At 50.6% G+C, this 23,567-nt stretch overlaps 1 protein-coding gene across 1 annotated transcript in view; it reads right to left on the bottom strand.

Annotated features, from left to right (window-relative positions):
- The window catches only part of LOC309411709 (telomerase-binding protein EST1A-like), a gene marked incomplete at its 5' end in the record, with an annotated part of 68,871 nt that overhangs the window by 36,918 nt on the left and 8,386 nt on the right, over positions 1-23,567 (bottom strand). The window contains 3 exons of the mRNA XM_082008408.1: positions 2,247-2,308; positions 21,689-21,901; positions 22,535-22,645. Coding sequence (XP_081864534.1) covers positions 2,247-2,308; positions 21,689-21,901; positions 22,535-22,645 — 386 coding nt within the window. The remainder of the gene's footprint in view (positions 1-2,246; positions 2,309-21,688; positions 21,902-22,534; positions 22,646-23,567) is intronic.

Raw genomic sequence — 23,567 nt, 5'->3', positions numbered from 1 at the left:
TGTATTTGGGGCGCAGCCAGGGAATTAGAGCAAACTGATTGCTTCTAAAGACTTCCTAATTTTGAGAAATCTCAGACCACATCCAGCATATTCAGCAACATCCTCCTAGGGCAGACAGGACACTGGGGATGGAGGAGCCCTTTCCAGCATGGGTTGTTAGCAAGGAGATGAAGATTATTGCCATGGAATAACAAGAAGGAGGAATGAGGGCTTCCTCAGCCCCGCCAGCTGTGCTTTGATACTGCAGCACATCTGGAACGGCATGCAGTAACCCCACTGAGCTCAGAACCAGCAGGTCACGAGCAGAGCGGAAGCTTTTAATAAATTGCTTACCTGTGGTTTTAAGAGCAGAGGAGTCCAATTAGGGCAACATCATCTTTTCCGTACTTTTTACTGATAAATCACTGAAGATCCTGCCCAAAGAGGACTCAACCATTCCTCACTTTTTACCTAATTTAAGCATGGAAGCTGTTTAGCAGGGCTGGATAATTTTATCTTCCTGTGTCACGGTATTACTTTCTAGTTCCCTTCTAAGTACTTCAGGGGATATTCTACCATTAAGCATACTTGGGTTTTCTAAATGACTGTCCTGGGAAGCAGCTGCCTCAAACGCTGCATCTTAATTTCACAAAAGTCTCAGGAGCCAAATGTGCAAGCAATCTCTGCAACATCCCCATTAATCCCCCTGCTGGCACACGTTCAACCAGAGCTCGGCCGCGAGCACGGCCCCACAGAGCCGAGGACCAGCAGCTCCCCGGATGCTCTGCCCTCCAGCAAAGACATGCTGCAGTTACCAAACCTTTCACGGACTCTTGCAGCTTTCCTCCTCTTTTCCTGCAGGCAGGAGGATATCCAGTTCTGTCTCCTCACTGCAGGCCAGCCTGCTGCCCACAAGCAGATAATCAGTGCCTTGTGACTCAGGGAAGAGATCAACAGCACCGACAGCAAGCGGATTGCTCTCCCCGTTGCCTTCAGACATTTGGATCTCCAACAATTGGCCAGTGCAACTCCTACTTCCCATTGCTGTATGAAGGGTACAAAGTCAAGCACATGTCCCTTCTGACTGGTCATCCCAGAAATCGTGCTGGATGGAGCAAGCGCCAAGGTTTCAGGCTGCATGGCAGGATCAGTGCTGTGTCCTGCACTGCTGTGCTTCCCTGCTCCAGGAGGGAAAAAGGACAGGTCCAGAAGCAGGGAACTGTACATCCAAGTCAAAAAAAAACAACAGCAGGGAAAAGATGCCACTTTGCATCCTTACTAGCTTCACCTAAGCGGCCTGGAAAAGGTGTCTCAACCCTGTAACTTGTAGCCATTAGTTCCACAAGAGACTGAAGGAGCCAACAGAGCTCATGAGACTACGTCTGTTTACAAGGCACCAGCAGGTTCAAGCAGCGACCACTGTTGCCAGAGACCATCTGAACCCACGCAAGGTCTCTCTACAACAGCCGCCCCCACGCAGCCACCCCATCACCTGACAGCAAAAGGGCCAGTCCGGATGCACAGCGAGGACAGCTCCATGGGAAGCCCATCAGCTGCAAGGCTCTGCTCTCTGGGTCACAAGGATGTCCCCCAGGCTGGGATCTCAACGCAGGCCTGAATCAGGTTTGCTTTGCTTCAAGGGTAGCTGTTCAATCACTTGAAACCAGTTTCTGACAGACATTGCCAAAGGCACTTTGTACAAACCCGTTCCCACAGCCAGGGCAGCTCTCAGCTATGAGGCTTCACCGAAATGGCAGCAAGGAGATGAAGGGCAAGGCTTGTCTTGACACGCTCTGGATGGCAGCTTTCAACCACCACATGGTTCTGCCTTGATAGCTTTGTGCTCCTCACAGGCAGCAGCCACCGAGAACCACCCCAGAGCCACCGCTCCAGTGGCTAACGGTGGGGGAAATGGGAGAGGGGGAGCAAAACCGGAAATTAAGGGGGATGGAGCATGGTTAGGTGATGGGAAAGAGAGACAACAGCTTCTAATCCCTCCTATGTGTGTATCAGCCATCCGAGCTCAGCCTCTGCCAGAGGGTCCTGGTGCACGGGCAGGACCGGGCCTTGAGGTGGGGAAAGAAAAAGCCCAAACAATAACTAGTGTGGATCAGAGGGCGGGTAAGGAGAATAAGAACCAGGAGGCTAGGCCTGCAAGAATTCACACCCTGTGCCCTCAGCTCCAAACACAGCTTAGTTGCTAACAATATTAAATTCCAAAAAGACTTGTAATGTAGGAAAATAAAATAAACATCCTGCACACTTACCCAATCCTGGTAAACAGCTTCCCATGGGCATGGAGAAAACTGAGGATGAACCTTTTGTTCAGCTGCATGGGGAAAAAAAAAAAAAAAAAAAGAAGAGAAAACAATTAAACTCTCTCCGATTTCCTGTGAATTAAGCCTGTCCCCAGTGGCAGAAGAACCTGGCCTGGATGCCGGGGGTGGCACTGGAGATGGGAACCAAATGGACATGCCCAAGCCCTCGCAGACGTCGTGCACCCCGGCACGGGCAAGCGCCCAAGGGCCGGCGCGGGAGCGCCGGTGGAGACACAGCGCCCTCTGCCGGCTCCCGCGCTCCCGCGCTCGGCCCCGGGCGCCCGCACCCCGGGGCGGCTCCGGGCTCCTCCTCCGCACCCCCTGAGCTCGAAGCCACAGCAGAACTTAGGCAGAAGGAATCCCCAAAGGCAGCTTTTCCCACTAAGCGTTTCCCACCAATGGGGGTAAAAAAAAAAACAAAAAAACCCCCTAAAATAAACAAAACAACCAACAGAAGCAACTTGCTCAGTGCTCTGCGACCGTGGTGGGGGCTGAGCAGCCTCTGCTCAACGCCGAGCAGGAGCAGGGTGTCCTCACCGATGCTTTCCTGCAGAAGAGCCAACACGGCAGGTTCGGCAGCAAAGCCGAGAGCGCTTCTATGTGCCCTGCAACGAGCAGCCTTCAGAAGCACAGGGGGCAGTGGGGCGATGCTGCACCCCTTCGTTTATACCCAGCCTTAAGCAATTAGAGAGAGGGAGCCGGTGTTCAGGTGTATCAGAAAAGCCCCTGCAAGCCTGCAGCAGCAGTAGTGCTATTGAACTACCACAGCAACACGGAGCCGAGCAGGCAGGAGGCAGCTGGCTGCAGCACAGGGCGTGAAGGCAGCTTCCTGCCCTGCTTAGGTCCAGTAACACCAAAACCCGACTTGAGTAATTACTTGGTACTGCTCTAAGCCACCTCTGCTAGCTCAGCAGAGCTCTGGGCTTTCCTGGTCCTTATCTAAACAGCTTTGAAGAAGGCTGTGGGTGGGTAAGCAGTCACTTTGCCAGGCCCTGGAGGTGGCCTCGCTCTTACCTTCTCCACAGCAAGAGGCTTTCCTCTCGTACCCGCACGCCTGCACAGTCTCAGCGCGGTGAGAAAATCCAGGCTCTGAGCACCGCACAGGGAGACGCTGACCAGGAGCAACCCAGTCTGAGCACTGCTGCTCCGCTCCCATTCACGCAAGATTTTTATATCTTAAACCCCTCCGTAAAGGTCAGCGACACCACTTCCATTTATGAGGGGCTCAGACGCGCAGAGGGAGGACGAGGTTACCGTGCAGGGCTGCAGCAATGCCCATCCAAGAGCCAGACGCACATGAGAGGGTGCGAGCCGGCCGCTGGCCGATGCCTCCAGGCAGCACGGAGCTCCCTGCCAGGCCTGGCTGCAGGGGATGGTTATCATGGGCAGTCCTGGCCCTACCTCCCACCCTCATTTGCTGAGCCCCCCGGCTCACGCCATGCCTTATGCCAGCTGCTCCGTGAGGTGCAATTGCTCGGTGAGGTGTAATTAACCCAGGCTGCATTCCCGGAGGACCCATGCAGGAGAATGATACCCTGCTGCAGCGTCGCTCCTGGGCCATGTGCGAGTTTAAACATAAAACCTGTCTCATAAAACAAGCCAGACCAATTAAACTGGCCCCCGCAGCAAAGGGTTCTTGCTTACTCACTATTTTACTGCTGCCCTAAAGAGCCCTTTCCACTGGAACTTGACTTTATTTGCCACCATTTATTAACTCTGCAGATGAAACCCAGAAGAGACTGGGGAATACTGGGACAGCACAGCAAAGCCCTTAACCACTCTGCCAGCAACATTTGGATATAGCTACTTCTCCGCCATCCTCCTTTGGACACCAAGGCAGCTCACAGCGTGAACCTTTCATACGTGGGGTTTTTTCAGGCAACAGCTTGTGGAGGTAGAAAGCTGGTTTGTGACCAGCTCTGTGGCTCCAGCTGCAATCACATACCCTGACAGAGACACAGCCTAACAAGTCTGAGCCCCTAGCTCAGGTGCAAGAGGAGGGGGTCCATGTTCTGTGATGGGGGACACTGAGAAGAGCAGGAGCTCCTGACCTGACCCATCTCTGCTGGAAAGCCTGTCACAATGCTGATCGGCAGGCTGCAGGTGGGGGAAAGAAGGAGGCAGAAGTTTGTCTCCAAGGCTCGTGTTCACCCACAGCCCTGGGAGCACTCACCCTGCAATCCCCACACCACTTTACTGGCAGTGGAGGAGGACCAAAAGTCCCCACCTTGAATGGAAAGTGACGCCCACGCCCAGCAAGGACATGCCCAGAGTGTTCCCACAGAGACACCCAGATCTGGGAGGGCTTGCCAGGAACTTGGCTTCACCCCCATCCTCTCAGAGCAAGTTTCACACTCAGCCTTTTCACTCGCAATCCCAAGCAGTTAACCAGTAACCAGTCACACTCTGCAGGAACCAGTGCTGAACTGGGACACAGATAGGTGTATATATGTAATTTTTTTTTTTTTTTTAAAGGAAGCAGGATACCTGCCTCCAGGAAAGAGGCATGCTTCACACCTCTTGCCAACTTAAGCACAAACCCAGCAAGCCCAGGCAGAGACTGGCACAGAGGCAGTGCTGTGTGCCCCAGCACTGTGGCATCTCAAGCAGGCACCTCTCACAACTTCTTTCATCACTTTTTCTCTCACAGCCTCAAGGTTTTGATGAGCTCATCACTTAACTTTGGACCTTTCATCTCCAAGTTCATGCTAAGGCCACGAGCTGCTTTGACTGGGCTTTTCTCTGAATGACTCTTTCTCTAGTGACTCACCTGTCCCTCAGTCTCCGGGACCCCTCTCTGCTCTTCCCATCAGATGCTGCTTCTCACGGCGAGAGGGAAACAGTGACTTCCACTGAGCAGCCCAGCTTCAGGACAGGGAGAAGGAAGTCCTGTCACCTGTTGTTCTGCATTCATACAGCAGAGAGGAACAGTTTCCCAAAGCCCTGCTAGCACGCTCGCTACCCTCGTGGTCCTAGCATGAGACCTGCAACAACTCCTTGCCTTCATCTCACTCACTGTGCAGTCCAAGGGTGGCCAGCTCCAAAGGTTTCTTGAAAACGGTCCTTGTACTGATGTCAGGATGCCAGGGGAAGACAGGGCTCCCTGCACACTAACATCGCTGCCCTCTGCGGACAGCTTTGCTCCTTGGGACAGAGAACCAAATCTGGCTGGTCCCAGTTGGTCACTTGGGAAGAGCTCACCAACTAAGGCTTATACAATGACGAAACTATGTCAAAAAAATGGATTTTGGCCCTTCCAGTTGAAAAGTGGGCATCACAGATATGGAAGTTATGAGCATAAGTGAAGGCATTAGTTATAAAAACAAACCAGCTGTCAAGAAGAAGAAGGGGTCCCTGCACACAGTAGTGCCTGAAGCTGAAAACAGCTGTTTCAGCTGTCATGAGTCAGCATGTGCAGACAGACTAAATCCACCTGGGAAGAGGCAACCTCACCAGAGGAAGCAGCCCACTGCTGCTTGGGGAGCATTCACACACCACACCGCCAACCAAACTGGATTTGTTACCATGGAAGAAATCAACAGTGACTAACAACTTCTCGCCGAGCAGCTAAGTGCAGAGATAGCAACGGTCCTGGAACAGCCAACTCAAATCACCGAGAGGCCACGAGGAGTACGTCCTGACAACACACAGAACAGAGGCGGTCAGACAGCTTCAGGAAAGGTTTGTCATGTCTTGAGCCAGAAAAGAAGAAAGCAAGACCCAACCTCAAGAGACAGTGCACTGACCAAAAAGGGGTGAAAACGGTGTCTCCCACCCCAGCACAGAAACACTGGAAATGCCAGTGCACAGGAAAAGGAGTGCCGCGATCCGGGCCGGGAAGCAGAGCTGCTGCGCTCGAACCCAGCACAGACCCATTTGGCTCACAGCAAGGAGTGCACAGAGCTTTGGCACCTGAGCGTCGGTCCCCGCTGTGAAGGAGGCACCAAATAAGGGAAGGATTCTGGAGCGGTGACTCCTGGGGAAAAAGTGTTTCAAGTTAAAAATTGTTACTTCAGGTTTGGAAGTAAATTTCAGGATCTGGTCTTTATCAAGTGAGGCAAACTTTCTTCAACATCAGCAAAGCATCTGCGGAGCAGAAAGCGGTGTCAGAGTCAAAATAGGCTGCAAAAGACAAGTCCATTAATCAAGAGACCAGATGCAAAACTGCCTGTAACAAATGCGCTGTCTCCACCGGAGTGGAAGGGACTGGAGCACAGCGGGACATTCTCCTGAGTTTAGGGGTCTCCTCAGTGACAAGGGGTTGGGATACAGACCACAGAGCCACACAGCTCTGCTCCAAAACACGTACCACACTCATCCCAAATATTTTCAGGATTTCTTGGGCAGTCAGACTTTTCCAGGCACAGCTTCCTTGCTGAGACTCTGTGAAATAACATCCAGGCACCCAGACCATGCCATATTCTCACTCCCAGCTCAAGGGCTAGATACACCACATTAACTATTAAGATTATTCCTCTCTTCCGCAGGCAGCTCCTTCAGAGCTTTACACCACCCAGTCCAACAGCAGCCGTGAGCCCACTATCTCCCCTGGAGACAGCCTTACGAATATGAGCCCGAGCCTTTATCCCACGCCATCCCAAACTTGCAAGGCACAGCTCTGGCTGGTGTTTTCCATGGCAGTATCTCACTGAAATAACACCCAGCACCCATGCAGAGCTTCCTGAAAAGCCCAAGATGCTGCACTGGACTCGACTGGCAAGATCCCAGGAGGAGGTTTTTATGTTACAGGTGCAACTGCAATGAAGTGCTGGTGGAAAGTGTTCTGTGCAAACGGCTACCTACATAAAGACGACAAGATAAAAGGGCTATTAAGATTGTCTGGCATTTTCACAGCATTTACAAGGTACCCACACAGCTGTGGGCAAATTCCAGCTGGGCTAATTACCATAATCATTCCTCTTCATATACCACCTGCAACCACAAATGGATCCTGAGTTCGCCTTGGCTGCTTCTTGCCACGTGTTCTAGTGCAAGTTTCAGTCGCAATGTCCTGCCCTGAACCAGATTAATTTTTGTAGCATTAGAAGCAATTCCAGGAGGAATTCTGAGGAGCATTAGGGAGTGTGAGAGGGAGATAGATTGGTGGAGCCACTCCCTGGCGGCCCTGAGGCAGGGGCAGCTGGTGGAGGCTCCACAAGCAGCAGGAGATCCCCTGTCCTCTTGCTGCTGGGCAGAAGGAGAGGACCTAAGAGATGAGGGGAAATGGAAGCAGGTCCCTCCTCGGAGAGGTCGGCGAATTCCCTCCCGGCCTCCCTCACCGTCCCAGCTGCCCTTACACAACAGGTATGGGGCTCTGGAACACGAGGGACAGGAACATGAGGACCCTGACGAAGGTCCGTCCGAGGGGGTGCCTAGGGTGAGTCAACGAGCCCCATGCATCAAGATGTCCTTAGTTAAGAAAAAGAGGAGGGTGATTGTTGTAGGTGACTCCCTCCTAAGGGGTACAGAGGGCCCAATATGTCGACCAGACCCAACTCACAGGGAAGTCTGCTGCCTCCCTGGGGCCTGGGTGAGAGACATCACCAGAAAACTCCCTGGTCTGGTTCGGCCCACTGATTACTACCCGCTGTTGGTCATGCAGGTTGGCAACGATGAGGTTGCGCTAAGAAGCCCGAAGGCAGTCAAAAAGGACTTGAGAGCGCTGGGGCGACTGGTCAATGGAGCGGGAGCACAGGTAGTGTTTTCGTCAATCCCTTCAGTGACGGGGAAGAACGCTGACAGGAACAGGAAAGCACACCTGATCAACACATGGCTCAGGGGCTGGTGCCGTCGTCAGAATTTTGGGTTCTTTGACCACGGGGCGGTTTACACGACACCAGGTCTCCTCGCAAATGATGGAGTGCAACTGACGCCGAGGGGCAAAAGGATTCTTGCTCATGAGCTGGCAGGCCTCATTGAGAGGGCTTTAAACTAGAATTGGAGGGGGGAGGGGATAAAACGGGGCTCACTAGAGTTGAACCTAGGGGTAGGTTCAACGTGCCAGAGTTGAAATCGATAGCCCGGCTCAGGTGCATCTACACCAATGCACGCAGCATGGGCACCAAACAGGAGGAGCTGGAAGCCATTGTGCAGCGCGACAGCTATGACGTAGTTGCCATCACAGAAACATGGTGGGATGCTTCTCATGACTGGAGTGCTGCAATGGATGGCTATAAGCTCTTCCGAAGGGATAGAATGGGAAGGAGAGGCGGTGGGGTGGCTCTGTATGTTAGGGAGTGTTTTGATTGCATAGAAATCGAAGATTGTGAAGACCAAGTAGAGTGCTTGTGGGTAAGGATGAGGGGGAAGGCCAATGAGGCAGACATCCTGCTGGGAGTCTGTTACAGGCCACCCAACCAGGATGAAGAGACGGATGAGACATTCTATAAGCGACTGGCGGAGGTCTCGCATTCGCTGGCCCTTGTTCTTGTGGGGGACTTCAACCTACCGGACATCTGCTGGAAGTATAACACGGCAGAGAGGAAACAGTCTAGGAGGTTCCTGGAGTGTGTGGAGGATAACTACCTGACACAGCTCGTGAGTGAGCCCACCAGGGGAGGTGCCTTACTGGACCTGCTGTTTACAAACAGAGAAGGACTGGTGAGAGATGTGGTGGTCGGAGGCCGTCTTGGGCTTAGCGACCATGACATGATAGAATTCTCAGTTGTGAGTGAAGTAAGGAGAGGGGTCAGCAAAACTGCTATCATGGACTTCCGGAGGGCAGACTTTGGCCTGTTCAGGTCACTGGTTGAGAGAGTCCCTTGGGAGACAGTCCTGAAGGACAAAGGGGTCCAGGAAGGCTGGACAGTCTTCAAGAAGGAAATCTTAAAGGCGCAGGAGCAGGCGGTCCCCATGTGCCGTAAGAAGAGCTGGCGGGGAAGGCGACCGGCCTGGCTGAACAGGGAGATTTTGCTGGGACTCAGGGAAAAGAGGAGAGTTTATCACCTCTGGAAGAAGGGGAAGGCAACTCACGAAGAGTACAAGGATCTCGTTAGGTCAAGCAGGGACAAAATTAGAAAGGCAAAAGCCCAGCTAGAGCTCAGTCTGGCCACAGTCGTAAAGGATAATAAAAAATGTTTTTACAAATATATTAACAACAAAAAGAGAGGCAAGGAGAATCTCCATCCCCTACTGGATATGGCAGGGAACATTGTCTCCAAGGACGAGGACAAGGCTGAGGTACTTAATGCCTTCTTCGCCTCAGTCTTTAATACCCACTCCAGGTATCCACAGGATATTCAGCCCCCTGAGCTGGAAGACGGGGATGGAGAGCACAATGTACTCCTCATAATCCAGGAGGAAGCAGTCAAGGACATGCTAAGCCACCTGGACACCCACAAGTCTATGGGGCCTGATGGGATCCACCCGATAGTACTGAGAGAGCTGGCGGAGGAGCTTGCCAAGCCACTCTCCATTGTTTATCAGCAGTCCTGGTTAACAGGAGAGGTCCCAGAAGACTGGAGGCTTGCCAATGTGACGCCCGTCTACAAGAAAGGCCGGAAGGAGGATCCTGGGAACTACAGGCCTGTCAGCCTGACCTCTGTTCCAGGGAAGATTATGGAGCGGTTGGTTTTGAGAGTGCTCACAGGGCATCTGCAGAACAGCCAAAGGATCAGGCCCAGCCAGCATGGGTTCATGAAAGGCAGGTCCTGCTTGACCAACCTGATCTCCTTCTATGACCAGGTGACCCACCTAGTGGATGAGGGAAAGGCAGTGGATGTTGTCTACCTGGACTTTAGTAAAGCCTTTGACAGCGTCTCCCACAGCATTCTCCTGGAGAAACTGGCGGCTCGTGGCTTAGACGGGTTTACTCTTCGCTGGGTGAGGAACTGGCTGGATGGCCGAGCCCAGAGAGTTGTGGTGAATGGCGTTAAATCCGGCTGGCGGCCGGTCACGAGTGGTGTTCCCCAGGGCTCGGTTCTGGGACCAGTCTTGTTCAATATCTTTATTGATGATCTGGATGAGGGAATTGAGTGCTCCCTCAGTAAGTTTGCAGATGACACCAAGCTGGGTGGGAGTGTTGATCTGCTGGAGGGTAGGAGGGCTCTGCAGAGGGATCCGGACAGGCTGGATCGATGGGCAGAGGCCAACTGTATGAGGTTTAATAAGGCCAAGTGCCGGGTCCTGCACTTTGGCCACAACAACCCCATGCAATGCTACAGGCTTGGGGAGGAGTGGCTGGAGAGCAGCCCGGTGGAAAGGGACCTGGGGGTGCTGGTTGACAGCCGGCTGAATATGAGCCGGCAGTGTGCCCAGGTGGCCAAGAAGGCCAACAGCGTCCTGGCCTGTATCAGGAATAGTGTGGCCAGCAGGAGTAGAGAGGTGATTGTGCCCCTGTACTCAGCACTGGTGAGGCCGCACCTTGAATCCTGTGTTCAGTTTTGGGCCCCTCACTACAAGAAGGATGTTGAGGTGCTGGAGCGTGTCCAGAGAAGGGCAACGAAGATGGTGAGGGGTCTGGAGCACAAGTCTTATGAGGAGCGGCTGAGGGAACTGGGGTTGTTTAGTCTGGAGAAGAGGAGGCTGAGGGGAGACCTTATCGCTCTCTACAACTACCTGAAAGGGGGTTGTGGCGACGAGGGTGTTGGTCTCTTCTCCCAAGTAACTAGTGATAGGACAAGAGGAAATGGCCTCAAGTTGCGCCAGGGCCGGTTTAGATTGGATATTAGGAAAAATTTCTTCACTGAGAGGGTGGTCAGGCATTGGAACAGGCTGCCCAGGGAGGTGGTGGAGTCGCCATCCCTGGAAGTGTTCAAAAAACGTGTGGATGTGGCGCTTCAGGACATGGTTTAGGGGACATGGTGGTTCTGGATTAATGGTTGGACTTGATGATCTTAAAGGTCCTTTCCAACCTAGTGATTCTGTGATTCAGTGAGAATCCTGATACTTAACATCAGACACTACACAAATGTAAAATCCAATTTGCTCTGATATGGAAGAAAGAGGGAACCCTGATGTATTGTGGACTTGAGGCATAGAAAATTGATTTCCAAGTAAAGAGACCTTAAGACACTCCTGGAGCTTCCTGATATTTTGGACTGCAGCAGCTACAGCTCCAGGACACATCTCATGGCTATAAGAGTTGCAAGTCAGCAACCCAGCAAGAGAAAAAGCAGCATTTAGGAAGCCCCCCAGCAAAATCAAGGAGCTTTTGATTTTTCCCTTCATCACTGCAGGGAGCAGGCGAGATGAGAAACATAAGCAAGAAAATTGTGTATTTTAGCAATGTTAAAACTCAAGCAATGGTGACTTCACTGGCTCCAAAACAAATACTTGACCTATAAATAAATTTAACATTATTTAATAATAAACAGAACGATCTACTAGTAAATTCAAAGAAAACAGGTCGAACAGTTTATAGGTATGTTATCTCCTTTTCAACCAAGCTTGTATCTAAGTTGGGTTTCTATGAATTAGTAATATGCAACATTCTTGAAAAAATATTACCATTAAAAATAATACCATTAAAAACTGATTAAGTAACCTCCTAAAAAGCAGCTGTTTTCAGGGACCCTCACTGAACTGGATGGAGAAAGATTGGTAGACACTCACTAGCAACATTTTTAATCAATGAACTGAAAGCAAATTCTGCTGTCGAATTGCCCGTGACACAAAGATGAATGGAGCAGTAAGCAATGATGGCTACAGCACATTCACACAAGGTTATTAAAATTGCTTCAAAGTCTGAGGTTTTCCAGCATCAAATATCACGTTATGCATCTGGGATCACGTAAAATTAAGTCTCCAGGAGACCATGCCCAAGGCAGCTTCTCCAGCAAGGCTCTAGGGACTACAGTGGCTAAGTTCCCAGTGCAATGTCCGGTAAAAAGGGTTACCATGTCCCTTAGATGTACAAGCAGAGAGCAGGCACTGGACAGCACATTTACATCTATATACAGCACTGGCGAGGCTGACGCTGAAATACTGCACCCAGTTCTAGTGCCCTTATTTTTAAAAGGATGCTGAAAGATTGGAAAGGGTCCAAAAAACAGCCATAAAAGTGATTCAAAGGCTAGAAATGATGTCTTGCAGTGAAAAACTTAAACAGCTCAATCTGTTTAGTGTATCAAAAAAGACTGGGAGACGACTTGCTTGCAGGGTGCGAAGCAGCTCCATGGTGCTTAAGGGCTCTTTACACTTGCAGAACAGCAAAGCACAAGAACAAACTGGGAACATTCAATCTGGAAATAAGGTATAAGTGTTTCAGAACCGGCACAATTATCACTGGAATGAACTCCCCAGGAAAAGGGTGGATTCTCAAGACTGGATGTCTTTCTGGAAGTTTTGCTTTAGCCAAACACAAGTTATTTGGCTTCATACAGGAGTAGCAGGGTGAAATTTAAGGACCTGTGATATACAGGAGATCAGACTAGATGATCTAATGGTCCCTACTGGCCATAAACTCTATGAATCTATGCAAACATGCCAAAGAGTCCTCAGCTGAGATATCAAGTTAACTTTCAACAGAAAACTTTTCATAAATTGGCTCTAGTGCTGCAGGTCTTTTAGGATACAAGCTCAGCTCTTCAAGGCTGCATCTGGTTAAGCACTGAAAGCGAGATGACCCAGGCAGAGCTGCTCTTTGTCCAGCAGGTAAGGCAGAGGCCACATGCTGCGCACTGAAGCAACTCCAACCAGCAAAGAGCAGCTTATACTCAAACACATAATGTTTGCCAGGAGTAAACAGCATCCCCTTCCTGCTATAGAAAACTGACACCAAGAAATGACCAGAACTCATCACACATAAGAGACCTCCTGTTAATGTAGCTCAGGGCGTTGTCAGCCTTCTTCACTACTCCGGAGTAGATTATTTGTGGGGTTAAAGCATGACGGAGGGAGATAATATGAGAAATTAAGAAGGGTGAAGACTGAAGAGATCTAATCCTGAAAAACTTAGGATGGAGTTAGGCCAACAGAGAAGACATTTGGACAACAGGCTGAGCAGAGACAGAGCCTTCCAGAAGGATGACAGCATTATCGCACGCAATCTTCATGCTCCCGCTTCTCCCAGCCACGCGCACCGGCAGGGATAACGGCGGCCGCTCACAGACAGCCTGTGCCCCCAGGCTCCCACAGCCTGGAGGTGGTTGACCACCCTACTGCATTCCCGGAGTACTTCTGGAACCTTCACTTCTACCTGGGCAGTGTAACACAGGGCACGAAGGCATCTCCCTCTCCACTTTGAATCACGCAGCAATGAAATCTGCAGGAGAGGAAGAGTAGAGCCAAGGACAGAGGAAATGACACAGATTCCAGCAGGTTCCACTCCCTGATACTCCGGAAGGAAGTTTCTTTCCTAATACCCACCTCCACAGTGGATACGAAGCCCGTCTGGAAATGGCTTATTCAACACTGAAGAGAAATAAACATCCCCCATGGCATGGGGGCAGAGGTTTGGCTGTGGAATATGAGGTGCCCATCCCAAAAAGCATACAACAGACAGCAGAAAAAGTTGGCCTGGGCCACCTTCAGACAAAGGTCAAGGTTAGACTAACAAAGAAAAAAAGCTCAAGAGAAATCACTGTCTACAGCCTTCACCGTGCTCTGGGAAATTTCCCAACCCTGCTATTAGGCATTTTACTTCCTTTAACCATACTGGCAATTCTGGCAGTATTTTCTTCTGAAGTGCAAACGCTCCCTCCCAACATTACCCTGCAGTGCCGGGATCATCAAATCCACTGCCACGAGAAAGGACTAATGTGCAGCAGCAGGAGGGGGTTTGGTTACACACAAATCCCTGGCTGATCAGCACCAGCAGGAGAGGAAATGAGGAAAGAGTGACTGACAGGGAAAGGCGGTTTCTGGAGGATTGTACTTGGTTTTAGAGTATGAGAAGCTTGTTGGAACTTGAAGTCTTGCCCCCCTCACCGCAGCCTCTCTGAGCACTGGGATATAGCAGAGCCTCTCACACAAGCATAAGTCATTGATGTCCTTGTAGCGCTCCCACCTCTCATCCACCACGATACTTCTACACACATTAGCACCAGATGCCTGTTACCGGAAGGAGATCACGTCGGTGTCTCTCCCATTCAAGTAACATTAGTCCCTGCCTTGCTCTTCACAGTTAAATAAAACAACCAATATGGTCTAAAAAGAAAAGGAGCAGGGGGGAAGAAAAGATCAACACCAACTTCTGGAAACTCTTACCGATAGCTTAGCCTTCACCTTCTGGGTAGTGACAAAAGGTCAAGTTGCATTGGAAAGCAACATGTGGGTTCTACACGACCTGTGTGCACAGGCTAAATCAGTAACCAGGCTCTGCGGGCTCAGCCGAGCTCTGGGAGCTCCAGCGGAGCAGCACTGAGCATCCATGGAAGATCACGAGTCTGGACAAGGTGCAAGAGTGTTTCTGGTTGGATCACTAACATAGGAATTGCAGCTGAGAAGGTTTTTACCAGCATTTTAAAGTAAAAAGCAGAGTTTATTAAAAGAGTTAAGTGTGGGGAGGGTGCACAACTGGCAGGCAAAAAAACCCAGTGCTAAGCTGCATGGCTGAATGTCACGTCTCAAACCCAGAGAGGCTAAGAGTGTGGTTTAGTGTTTAACCAGCTTCAACTGCAGCCTGGCACTCTTTTACTTCCTCTGCAGAGAAGTCTTCTCATTGCTAGGGGAAAGAAACCAACCTTACCACGTGAAACAAAACGGCTAGAGTAAAAATAAAGCCCCAAGGTGGTTTGGTGACTGAGGTCATATTAGGAGGCAGAGGGGTTGCACGTTAGGGAAAGCACTCAGAAATACTCAATGCTGCCAACCAAGAAAGAGATTACAGAAAAGGAGGTAGGGCAAAGAATTAACGTTGAGTCCAGCAGTAAAGAGGCTGAGAAGCCTCTTTCACACGCCACCATCTCCCCCATGTTCAAAACAGTTTGTAAACCGTTTCCTAAACACAAAGGAAAAAAGCCCCAGACCTAGTCCTGACCTCCACGAATGAGTAACCAAACCCAACAGCTTCCTGCAAGCTTGCACAGGTGAGGAAAGCAGGCTGCCTGGGAGGGACAGAGGGAACTCCAGGTCTCTCCCTCAAGTCTCACTTTGGACACAAAACTTAAGGATGCAACATCTCTTGCTACTTTTTCACATGGGTGCTGGGTAAAGGAGAGAAATAAGGAGGGGCAGCCTTTAGCTGATTGCTAGTGCCTAGCATTCCCACTTCAGCGAGCTTCTCTGCTCGCTTCTGTGCTGCAGGAGAGGCTCAGCAGAGGCTTGCAGCACTGCAAAAGGTGGATCAAATACAGCAAGCAGCAGCAGGCTGGAGGGGAAGCACTGCCTTCCCTTGACAGCAAGGATGGACCATAATGTAACAGACCACAGACGGGATCGCTCGCACCAACTACTAGAGCGCACCTAACCATAGAGGAGAAACCTCCTGACTTAACACAAGCCGCCTTCTGTGACAAGGCGCCGATGGCAGCCTGACCCAAGTCCTTGCTGTAAGACCTTGTGTATATCCTGCTACCGGCTCATGTACTGAGAAAAAAACGAAGGGACACTCCCTCGTGTGTCCCCTCCCTTTGGGGACACACCTACGCCACCACACTGGTGTGGCTCAGATGCTTAACAGGCGTGAGAAATGGCTTCAGTAGAAAAGCCCGCTGGGCATCTCCAGGCACTGCTGGTCAAGTGGTTCCCAGTCGCTCCACTCTCTGCACAGATATATAGTGTGGGGAAAAAAAACCCCAAAAAAACCTGAAAGCATGCAGGGGTCAGCGCAGGCTTCCAGCGCATCGCACACAGCCTGCGGGCTTGCCCTTTCGGGGAGTCATGTCCCAGCAGCTGGGGGAAGGTAGGCATGCCTGCACTTTCACGCTGCCCATTTAAACCAGAGGCATAGTCCCAGCTGCCTGGATTTACTTTCCAGACCAGAGGCTCCTAAAAAAGGACCATCTGAGCACTCTGCCCACCTGACACCATGGAAGGAAGCAAACAAGGGAGCCCTGTACTTCAGACAGCAGGGATTATTCATAAGAGCCTGCATGGAAGAGAAAAGATCAATCTTCCACTGTCCCAAGAACCACTACCCAGCCACGCCGGCAGTGTGGTGAAATGCCCCCACCAGCGTGGCAGCAAACTTTGAGGGCAGACACCTCAGAAACAACGAGTTTCCCAAGCAGCCTCTTATCCACACACCTGTATAGAAGAACAACCACCACTATAGCGATACATCACTTCCACTTTTGCCTACCACTTATTTCTAGTCATGTGTCATGGAAGAAGAGTTACAAGGTGAGAAAAGAACTGAGCGAAGGGGAGCCGCTCTCAGTAAACAGGGGTGCCTCTGCGGCATATTTGCACGAGCAAAGTTGGTCCATGCTCACAGATGCCCAGCTCACACCACAACAGCCTCTTAACAAGCCAGATGATCCTAGGGACCACAGGTAGCGACATCAAGGCAACCCCAACTCCGAACACAGGTCACTACCACTCCCATGTGTGACTGGTCCAAGCAAAGGACAGGCTCATGGAGCAAAATAGCCAAGAAACCCCCACCAAAACTGCTGCCAGACTAACATGAGGTTTTATCCCACTGCTTCCTAAAAGCATCCCTCTCCAGATGCAGAGCCCAAGAGACGGCTCCTATAAATAAAAAATTGCACTGACTGAAACCAGCTAGGAGAAGAAGCCACCCCAGTCACCCGAGCGGCTGGTGCCCAAGAGGAACAAGCACGCAGAGCAGAAGCAACAAACACCACCAAGGAAAAACAGAAGTGAAACATGCAGGAGCTGACTCGGTCAGTGACCCTTTTCACTAAGGATGCATGGCCTCTGTTGAGGCAGCGACTTGGGCAGCCCTGAGGACTCCCCAGTGCTCCTGGATGAACAGGCGTTCCCAAAAGTGCCTTCTCCTGCCTTGGATCGTGACCAGGCTGCAAAAGTGTAAGTGGATGCAGCATCACGCTGCACAGGTGAGGAAGGCAAAATCAAATAAAACTAAGCAGGCAAGAACTGAGAAATGCAGAAGGTGAGAATCCTTAGAGATGTCTCATCTCAGAAAGGAACAAAACAGAGCAAGCTGTGAAGATAGCCCAAACCAGGCACTGCTGGATACATTCCCAGTTAGATGAATCCTGACCTAGAGGGGAAAAAAAGCACCACAGCTCTCACAACTTCCACTGCTTTGAGAAGACAGTGCCCTCATCCAGCTGCAGAGGACCATTTCCCTGTGTGCTTGGCACTCATCTGATTTTCTAGGACTTAGGAGATGGAAGGAGACAAAGAGGTCCAAAAGAGATGAGCACTACTGATCTAAAAGAAAATACAAACAAGCACCTAAAGATACGCATTGCTTACAGCTCCTGCATCGCCGCTCTGTCCCCTGGTACTTGCACCCATTACTGGCACAGAGTGACACCTGAACGTATAATAAGCTTCCAAAGAGAGCATAGTAGGCAATGAAGAAGAAACACAAAAGGAAGAAACCCTCTATATTCAGCCTATTGAGAGAACTTTGTCCTCTTTTTTTTTGGTAGACCTCCTGGTGGTATTTACTGCTCACTTGTGGAAGCCCTGAGGCACCGTCCATACTCCCCACTGCTGAGAAGAAAGCCTGTGTAACAAAATGGAGGTTAAAACCTTCTCTGAACTTCAGAGTTAATGATTCCATCACAACTTCTCTGCTATTGCAAAAGGGTTGTTGCTCCACGGGCACCCAGCACCAGGCAGATGCAACACCTCTCCCTAATTAGCAGGCTTGAGGGGCAACAGGAAGGTTCCTGCAGCCGACACATGGGCCTGAGGCAGAAGATCTCGACTCTGGCCTTGGCTTTCCTAGGAGCTTGTTGGGTGGCCCTACCAAACTTTTGATGGCTCTACAAGATTGACCTCTCATAAAGAGGCTAGGCAACTTAATTCTTTAATGATGCTAAAGTATTCAGACATCTGGAGAGAAGTATTATTCAATTACTGTTGTGCCAAGGGAAAACCTCTCTTCCCTAATCTTAGCTGCAGCTACGGAGTAATCTTCATTAGTGCATGCATGCTGCGTGGTAACACAAGGAAGTATCTACTGCAGAGCACAGGCAGCAGGCAATAGCAACTGTGAGAACCTTAACTCAGCATTTCCTGACAGGGTGATTACATCTCAAACTCAGTGTAATATTAACACTTTCTCAAGAGACTGACAGCATGTTTGTCCTGTTTCCTTTACCAATTCACAGTCTGCACAGTAAGCTGCATACAGTACTATCAGATTTACAATCAATAGACCCATGTCAAATTAAACCAGTGGCAGAGAAGAAATGGCAGAGATTCAGCCCTTCAGCTCACTTTGCCCTATCCAGCTGTTTTTAAAAAAAGCAATACAGCTGCTCATTGGTTCAGCCTCCTTTTTTGCATTTCTTATTAGAACACCACACGAAGTGACCTGATGTTGTCAGGTAAGCAGGGCATTGGATCAGCCTGGACTCTCCTGCCACTGCCCACCTAGAAACATCCAGCGTGTAAGTGACCACAGAGAACAGTCATTCACTGAATGAAACCCCAAAAGGCTGGTGGGCATAACAGACAAAACCCTAAGCACAAAACAGCTAGGCTGCAACCCAAACACATCTTCAGTTTGCTCTACAACCGTCCTATGCCCTCTGTGCCAAATCCAGTTACTGAGGAAGGGGCCGAATGGCAGTGCATGCCCCTTGGTGTGGACAGATGGTACGTTCTTCCAGTCCCGCATCTTTCTAGAAAACATGACGCAGCAAACTGTGAAAGGAGCAGCTATGCCAAGCCTCCACCTAAACATACAGTGCCAAGGCAAATTGCCAGCGCTGCACGCCATCTCTTCTTGTCACAGCAACGGCTGCAGTGTGAGTTGGCCTTCTGCAGACTTGCCATCACACTTTACTAACTCCATTCAGTTGGCTCCCAACGCTGAAATAAAGTAATGATGTTTGTGTCTTTGTACAGTGCTGCAGAAGGAAAAATAAAGTCAGCACTGAGAAGAGATGCGCAAGTATGTGCTGAGCAGACTCTCTGCTCGCTGACGGGGACAGTGTGCACATCAGCAGGTCTCGGGAGCGTAACCCTTCAGCATCTCCCTGCCACACATGCCACATCAAGGACTGGCTGCACAATGAAGAAAGTGGCCACAGAGGATGGAAATGTCCTGTCAAAACAATTTCTTGTCACCTGTGAAACAGCCAGCATCTCCACAGTAAAAACACCAGTCACCTTTGCCTTGGGCTGGGTTTGAAGCAACAGCCTCCATTTGAAGGGTAAGAGGAGCCTCTCTCTCACACCTCTGCCATGTACATGTCCGGAGCTGTCAGGGTCTACACCTGCGGTCTTATATCTGCTTCTGAAAGCAGAACACTCTCCTGTTCTACCCTGCAAAATTCCATTCTCTGGTGCAGAAACAGCTGCCATTAAGACTGATGCCCGAGGAGCTACCTGCAGAGTAAAGCTGTCAGTACAAGTGAAAGAACAGGGTTTGCCTCAGCCTTTTCAAGGGCTAAAGCTGGCAAGGAAGGGATCACAGAGGCAATGACACAGTTTAGACTCATTTCCCCAAAATGACACGTCAGCACTGGCACACATCCCCTGGGAGAAGAGCTGTTCCCTTCCGCCCGGCTGGGGGATGTGGGGCAGAGGTGCTGCCAGGATGAGGGCCTGCTGCCTGCCCCTGGCGCAGGCAGGGCCCTTCCCAGGCCAAACAGTGCCACACAGTGGCAACACACGGACCGCTCCGCCGCTTTCCAGAGGAGGAGCTGCAAACCACCCAGCGATGCAGCGAGGAAGAGGATAAGAGGCCACAACCTCAAGGAGCAAGGAGTCCAGACCCTCCCGAAGAGCTGCTGTCTTTATCCAGCCCACAGCTCCACAGCACGGGAGCTTTGGCAGCGACACGGGTTTAAGGTTTCCTTTTCACCTGTTTATTTTTAATCCAGATCAGTTTGGTGACATGGCCACGGTAGAGCCCCATAAGCAGCTGCGCCAACACAAGTGGAGTGCTGCACCGCAGCAGGCACAGGCAGCCCGAGCACAAATATCTTGGCTGCCAAACCCAGCAGTGCTCAAACCTGCGCCCTCAGCTGCCCCTGCCCTTTCGCCATTGTATTTCTGATCACGCGTATCCCCGGTATCAGTGGGGGAAGCTTTCCACAAGCCAACATTTCAAACAGATGAAGAAATCAAGATTAACGGTAGTAATCAGACACAGTCTGTACAGGCATTGCCAGCAACCTGCACTTCAGAGAGCACAGACCCCACTGAACAGGCCAAGGGCAAGCTCTAGCAAACAGTGCTGCGCTATAAACAAAACATCACTGCACCCCACTTTGCTAGCGGTTACACTACCTCACATAGGAGCACTGCAAAAAAGAAACTCCCAGTGCCTCAAAAACACTCACAGCTTCTTATGTCAAAGCATCTTCATCAATGATTTATGGAGAGGCTAAAGCTTGGCACATTCTTTTCGATGATGCTGCGGAAGCAAAGGTCTCCAGAATAGAAACTGAGGAGAGGGAAAACAACCAAGGGCAGTAACATCTTAAAAAATGCTGCAGCTCTGTGCCAGAGCTTATCTTTCAAAGCTCCAAGACTTCACCCCAGTTCCACCCAGCTGAAGTCACAAACTCATTATCAAAGTGCAATCCTATCTCAGAAGCTCTGGGCCCCGCAGTATGTGGAGAAGGTCTTCCCAGTTCTGCTAAACTCATATCCTTAACAGCCATTTTAGGACAGGCAGCCCAGAGCTCCCTGGCAAGTTCTCTTGCAAGCCGCATGTGCCAAAGCAATGCAAGGATTCCTAGAGGATGAGCTCCCAACCACTACTGCCTTCGCCTGCATTCCTGTGCCTGACAAACAGAGTTCACTTGGGCTCCTCTTGCAAGGTACACAGCTTCAACAGACTCGTGAGAGATACCGTTAGTCAATTATTTTTTTTTATCCTTGCAAAAGAAAGGAAATAATCTGGCCTCAGCAGAACAAGAAATGCAAATATGACACCTACACTGGAAATTATAACCACAATTTTCACATTCCCAGTGCAAACTGTCAATCATCTGGCACTGCGACAAGTTACCCACTTCCAGAACAAGCCTCAGAGCTTACAGGGTCACCATTAACCCTGGTCTTCAGCATCTGACCTCATTTCCCACCGGCAACCTCACCCAACTTACAGCCCTCAGCACAGGCATTCTGCAGCATATTCTGCTTGTGCCTCTCCTACTCCGTATCAGCGACGCCAACACATGCTGCCAAGAAACGGATGGTAACAACATGCCTTAAACATGAGAGGCACGAGGTCACCAGCTCCTCAGCCTGACCCAGGCACAGCCCCCATAGTGGAAGCCAAAACACTGGAAAATTTAGCAACAGGAAAGCAAACCAGATCCAGTGTCATTCCACTGCATTCCAAACACATGACACGAAAGGCAACTGCTGCCTCCTGCAGTACTCACGTCGCTGGGGCTGAGGTTCCCAAGACTGTTGTCCTGCTCAGAATCCCTGCCGGACTCATGGCCCTGGGAGGAGCGGGGGTGGGAAGGATGGATCCAGATCTCCAGCCGTGTGGCATCATCTCCAACTTGTCGCAACATGGACTTCTTGCCCTTTCCCCGGCGGCTGGGGCTCAGATCCAGCACCTGATGTTTCCTCTGCTCCATCTGCTCAGCCTGGGCAGACAGGACAGACTGAGATCACACAGGGATCAAAGTTCAGGAAAAATGTATCATTTCATTTAGCTCTTCCCCCTGCTTCACAGTAACTCATTGACAGGTCCAGAATTTGGTTTCTGTCGCTATAGGACAGCGCAGATGAGAGGTTTTCAACTCCAGCTGCCCCAGGACAAAAAAAGCTGTGTCCCATCCTAGCAGTGTGTGACAGCCAACGTGCTGTACCTTTGACTTTGGATGACCCACTGGGCACAAAGGGACTGCAGCCTCTCTTGTCTACCCCTGTGGGGCACCACTGGGAGAAAGGAATGATCATGCTACATGCCAAGGCCATGCTGCAAACCACAGGAACCTACAACCCTCACTGAGCTTGGCTGTTTTACAGTTTGTGACCCAGAAACAAGAGATTCAGCTGCCCAAACAACCCCAAAAGGAGTCCGAGGAGAGGCAGAAAGGATACCATAATTCTGAAGACTCTATCTCTCATCTGACTCCCAACTTTCTTAGAAGTAGGTAAGTGGTGACTCCAAGTCCAAATGCCACCATCACGCTCCTCCCTGGATCACAGCTCTCCAGTACAGAAGAGCCAGTACAGGTAGCTGCACCATCCCGCAGCCCAGCTCCAAGACTCACCTTGCGTTTTGTCTCTTCAAAGAGACTCATGAGGCTCTCCTTGGCTGTGAGTATGGGGTTGCTAGCAGCCAGACTGCGCATATAATAGTAGACAGCATCCAGCTTTCTCCTCTGCAAAAACACAACCAGACTCAGAGCTGCCACTCATTCTGGTGCATTCAGAGCCAAGCTCCCACATACTTTGCCTTCACCCCTCAATACACACACTCCCTCGCTCTATACTGCCTGGGACAGACAGACATGCCGACAAACAGTATGACAAGCAGGACCTTAAAGTCTCCATCAACATTTACAGATACCTGCAACCACCAGCACAAAGCACAAGCCCTTTGCCAGGGCTAGGGAGTGCAGGTGACACTGCAGCCTGCAGACTCACTTGCTTTAGCCCCAAGGCTGCTCCAGAAACCATCAACCTGGAGGTTCACCCAAAACAGTCTCTCAGCAGCCGTCATGGTAAAGGACAACAGTGTGATACTGAACTCCTGACAGTTCAGGAAATAACCCTTTTCAACATTACCATGAATATGGAAATGACTCCACATGAATTTCACAAAAAGGAGAAGTCCAGGAAGACTGGAGGGTTTGCCAGACTCCTGCCAGTGTCAGGGCAGGATGCCCCTTCATCTCAGCCTGCTGCTGGGTTAATGCCCTCACACTTGAGCATCTTTTCTCCCAAAGGCTGGTCGCAGGGAATACTGTGAAAACGCACCCCCCAAGTCTTCATGCTGGCAAGACACACAGCCATTTAGGGTTTTTCCCACATGCTGCTGGCCTTACAAACCACCACAGAGGGCAGAACACTTTGCTGCTCCAAGCACCACACCGGGAGTCAGAAAGGTCACTCCAAGCCATGAAGGAAATGAGCTTCTGAACCCTGCAATTCTGAACTGCTCTGCTTTAAACCAGCATCTTTCAGTATTGCAAATGGGCAGATCCCTACCAGCTCCTATGTGACAGTAGGTAATGGAAGCATTAGGCTGGGACATCTCCCATGAGGTAAGTTTACCTGCCTGGCTGGAGCAGCCAGCAAAAC

Source organism: Phaethon aethereus (assembly GCF_964289735.1).
Source record: "Phaethon aethereus genome assembly, chromosome: 19".
Classification (NCBI taxonomy): domain Eukaryota; kingdom Metazoa; phylum Chordata; class Aves; order Phaethontiformes; family Phaethontidae; genus Phaethon; species Phaethon aethereus.
The sequence above is the reverse complement of the archived record's forward strand: the minus strand, read 5'-3'. Positions and strand labels throughout refer to the sequence as shown.